Source organism: Mauremys mutica, chromosome 16 (assembly GCF_020497125.1).
Source record: "Mauremys mutica isolate MM-2020 ecotype Southern chromosome 16, ASM2049712v1, whole genome shotgun sequence".
Lineage (NCBI taxonomy): Eukaryota > Metazoa > Chordata > Testudines > Geoemydidae > Mauremys > Mauremys mutica.
The window spans coordinates 6,589,400-6,594,033 of record NC_059087.1 but is presented as its reverse complement, the minus strand read 5'-3'; the positions used below and the strand labels follow the sequence as shown (position 1 = coordinate 6,594,033).

The 4,634-nt window shown below is 42.8% G+C and overlaps 1 protein-coding gene across 1 annotated transcript in view; it reads left to right on the top strand.

Moving 5' to 3' along the window:
* Nucleotides 1-4,634, top strand: part of KNTC1 (kinetochore associated 1) — a 77,605-nt gene that overhangs the window by 5,926 nt on the left and 67,045 nt on the right. Inside the window, exons 2-5 of the mRNA XM_044989795.1 lie at nt 453-604; nt 734-854; nt 3,277-3,392; nt 3,808-3,880. Coding sequence (XP_044845730.1) covers nt 473-604; nt 734-854; nt 3,277-3,392; nt 3,808-3,880 — 442 coding nt within the window. The 5' untranslated portion in view covers nt 453-472. The remainder of the gene's footprint in view (nt 1-452; nt 605-733; nt 855-3,276; nt 3,393-3,807; nt 3,881-4,634) is intronic.

The following is a 4,634-nucleotide window of genomic DNA, read 5'->3' as shown; positions in this document are numbered from 1 at the left end:
TAGAATCTACAGTCAATAGCAGGATCCCAGGGCTTTCTGCCCCTAGACCACTTCCTTGATTCTTGCCAATTCACCTCCTCTTTAGGGGGTGACCATAGAGTTCCTTCCTACAAATGCTTCTTGTGGGCCATTTCTTGGTTATATACCAGGCCAGCCTGCCCAGCTGGGCTTCATCATCAGTTAGACCTTATCAGTCCTGACTCTCCTCCAGGTGCAGCCTGTCACATGGTTGATTGACCTTTTTTTCTTACGCAGGCCTTGTATGGTGTGATTACCCCATCACAGTGTCCCTTAACTTTGGGTACACACAGCTTATTGTGCCATCCTCTTTAAATATAGAATCAAAGTATCATGACAAAGTCAGTGGGTTTTATGTGATACCAGTTGTTTAAATGTCACTTTGCTTTAATGCCATTTAGCTTTTGCTACTATAATTTCTATCTGTTTATCAGAGATAAAGAATTTCTTCAACATGTGGAATGATATTGAACTTCTGACAAACGATGACACAGGAAGTGGACGACTGAACATAGGTTCAAGACAAGAATGTGGAACTGCCTTGTACCAAGAGGATACTCTAGTTAAAATAACTTCCTCTGAAAAGGTAGAATTTATCAGGATCAGAGCTTATTATGCTGGAATTTATTGGAATTGTTGAAAAGCATTACTCTTATCTGTATTTTTAAAGGTACTTTTAGTTGCTTATTTCATAGCTCTTCTTTTTATTTCTAAGGTCTTGTGTAATCCAAAACTATATGCATGCAACTCAAGTGATGGCTGTATTATTGTGGCTGACAGATCAGTGGCACTTCTTGATAGCATTTGCCAGTCTTTTCAGATGCACATTCAATTTGGTGAGTTTATTGTTTTGGAATTAAACTAATTGCAAGTGAAAATTGCCTATGGATTCAGTTAATTGAAAACAGCTTTATTATTTTAATTATTTTTTAACTGAAAATACAGGAAGTATCCTTCATCAATATATCCTAGATTAAAAAAAAAAACGAAAAGCCCCACCATTATAACAGATAATTTGTATAAACAATACAGCACCTCTGTTGCCCCCTAGAGGTCATTAACAAAGCTCCTATTAACTTTATTGGGGATGTGTCTGAGTGCAGAGGTCCACCTATGTGAAGCTCTTTGCAGGATTGAGGCTTGAAGTCTCAATTCTGGAAACATTTATGGGTGAGCTTAATATTAAATATGTGGGGAATCCTCATGGCTTCTGTGGGACTACTCACATGAATGAAGGGGTGTGTATTTGCAGGATTGGGTTCAAAAAGTGAAACTACAGATATGATCCAAAGACTCACAATTTTCACTCAAGATGAAAACTGGGGAGAGATCAAATCTATATAACCATGGAGACAAACTATATCTGCTATTTTTATTACCTTAAAAGTATGTAATATGTGAGACAGAATCAGTGGTTTGAGCATTGGGCTGCTAAACCCAGGGTTGAGTTCAATCCTTGAGGGGGCCATTTGGGGATTGGTCCTGCTTTGAGCAGGGGGTTGGACTAGATGATCTCTTCAGGTCCCTTCCAACCCTAATAATCTATGATTCTATGACCAACTAATAGTGCTTTTAGTTGAAAAAGATTTATATTAACACAATAGTTAAATAGAACCATTTATATCATAGAATACAAAACCCTGTTGATATTAGAACAGTGATTTACCAGCTCTTCACAAAAATGAATTGTGGCCAATTTTTAGAATCATTATATTAGTCTCAAGCCTGATTTTGGGAGGTTTGTGCTGGGCTATTATAAATTGCTGTACTTGTATTTTTAACTTGTATCAAGGGTGCCTAGAGCACCGTTTCTCAAATGCGGCCACAGCAGCTTCTTGGGTGGTGATGGGGAGCAAGGGCAGCAAAGCAGGTCTCCAGAGACAGGTGGGGCATAATGCTCAAGGAGCAAGGTGAGCTCTGTACCTGGGAGGGGATGGGGGGTCTTAGTGGGGATCGGACTTCCGCCCTGGGGTGGTTAGGCAGTGGGGACTTAGGGAGCCTGGCTGCAGACTAGGGCTCCAGCCCTGGAGTTCCAGCCTCCAACCCCTGGCTGCACGGCAGCAGGCTCCAATCCCGGATCTAGCCATGTGATGCTGACCCCTAATCCCGCCAGCAGCCGCTGGCCCCAGGCGCTGACTCCCATCCGTGTGCATTGACCCCCAGCCCTAGTCAGTGATCCCAGGTACTGGCCCCAGCGCCGACCCTGAGCGCCAGTGGCTGCTGGCCCTGGGTGCAGAGCCCTGGTGCTGGCCTTGGGCTTCAGCAGGTGCTGGCTCTGGATGCCATCCCCTACCCTGAGCCATGTGGCAGCAGGCGCAGACCCCAGGCACCAGGCCCAAACCCTGGTGACAGCCAACCCCCAGCCGTGTGCTCCGACCTCCAGCCCTGGCTGCTGACCCTGAGCACTGCTCCTGGATGTCGGCCCTCGGTTCTGGCAGGAGCTGGCCATGGGTGCTGATCCCCAGGCGCCAGCCCCGGTGATGCGAAAGCAGGCACCAACCCCAGGCTCTGGCAGGTGCTGGCCCTGGACACCGACCTCGGGTCATGCAGCAGCAGGCTCTGTCGAGTGCTGGCCCAGGATACTGACTGCTACCCCCAGCTGTGCAGCTGCAGGCACAGACCTCAAGCATCAACTCTGGTGCCGACTCCTGGCCCCAGTCACACAGCAGCAAGTGCCGGCTCTGGGTTCCGACCCCCAGTTGCGTGGCAGTGGGCACCGACCCTGGGCTCCAGTGGGTGCTGGCCCAGGGCGCCGACCCCCAGCCCAAGGCTCCGACCATGCGGTGGTGACCCCCTCCCAGCCATCACCTCGGCATCTGATGTCTCACCCCTCCACTCAGGTCTTAACTTGCCAGGACTTGCTGTGAAAAGTGATATTAAACATACAAATATCACTTTTCACAGCATTATTTTTATTATTGAATCTGCAAAAAATAAATAAATACATAAATAAATTGCAATGATCTGGATGTATATACATGCATATTTATTTGTTTTTCCTAAAGTTAATAAAGTATTTTAGAGAAGTGTCAGTGTGGCCACCAGCAAGAGTTGGTGGCCTCATTCTGAGGCCACCAAAAAATTTGTTGTGAGAACCCCTGGCTTAGAGCATGTGGAAGAATGCTCCTTTCTTAGCACTTCTATAAATCAAAATAAATATTTGAAGGAATTTGAGATGCTGCACTACTAACTTATTCATGCTTGAACTGCATTGTCTATGACAATCTAACATTTGAAATTTTGGTTTGGAATTTTCAGATACTGAAGTGGATGTGGTTGGTTTGTGTCAAAAAGGACAGTTTCTTGTGGTCGGTGAGAGAAGTGGTAACCTACATCTTATTCATGTACCATCAAAGCAAACTTTGCTAACTAATGTACGGAACTTACTTTTTTGCTCCATTCTCAGTCGCTTGCATGCTTTTTTATTTGTGTGAAATATCAAAATATTAATAAACTGAGTATCTTGAAGGCGACTCTTGCTTTGGGTGACTATGCATGTTAGGTTATAAGGAACTTTTTTTCCACCCCCATAAAATGTCCTGTGAGTAACAGATCTAGTGAACTTTATTTAAATACAAAAAACAAAACCCAGCCCCATTTTGTATGAGGATAAGGACTATTTATTTAAGAGTGTGCAGGATTGATCCCTAAAGTAATTCCTATTATTCAAAATTGCACGTTAACCTATAATTTTTTCCCTCCAGAAATTCTGCATTAACAATATGCATTATTTCCTAATAAGCACATAATTTTAATCCAACATGGAATAAAATTTGTCTTTATGTTTAGGTTTTGGTTCAGAAATCTGCAAATGAAAAGACTTATCTAAACCTTATTATAGAAAAAGATAATGCAGATGGAGGTACGTTTTTTCTTATAATTCTTCCTAAAAATAGCCTGGTCTTAACTTTCAGAAGAAAAAATAAGATGTATGAGATCTTAACCGTGAGTAATTTATCTGTAATAAAAATGTATGTGTTGTGATAGCTGGACTTAACCCCTTAGGGCTCAACCCTGCAAGTGTGGATCACTCTGGCCCTGATCTGACAGAGCACATCAGCACATGCCTAACTTTAAGCATAGGAGGAGTCCCATTGAACTGTATTCTTAAAGTTAAGCACATGCTTAGGTACTTTGGTGGATCAGGGCCAGAGTGCTCTGCACTTTCCAGGGTTGAACTCTTGACTGAACTCATGTCTGACAACTTCAGGAAAACAAGGAGAAGTGTGCTACTTAGTAACAGTTTGTGTAGGTTACATTTTTCTGTACATCTCTTCTTGCTGTGTGTTAATATTTAAAAGTGGATATTCACATGCATTCAGGATATCGTTTAAGAGGCTGTCTCATTGCTCCTTTAAGGCCAGAGCCTGTAAACATACATGTACTTAACTGTACACTTGAGCATTTCCATTCACTTCAGTGGAACTTCTTGTATGTGTACGGTTAAGCACACGGATAAGTGCTTGCAGAATCCAGACCACAATCACTTACTAAAGCGTTTTGGTTAAATTTAATTTCAGATATTTAATTTTTTTTTATTTATAAAATATTGGGAGATAAGCATGTTATTTGGGATGATGGTACTCCAGAACTTTTCATTTTCCACAGCTACTGTC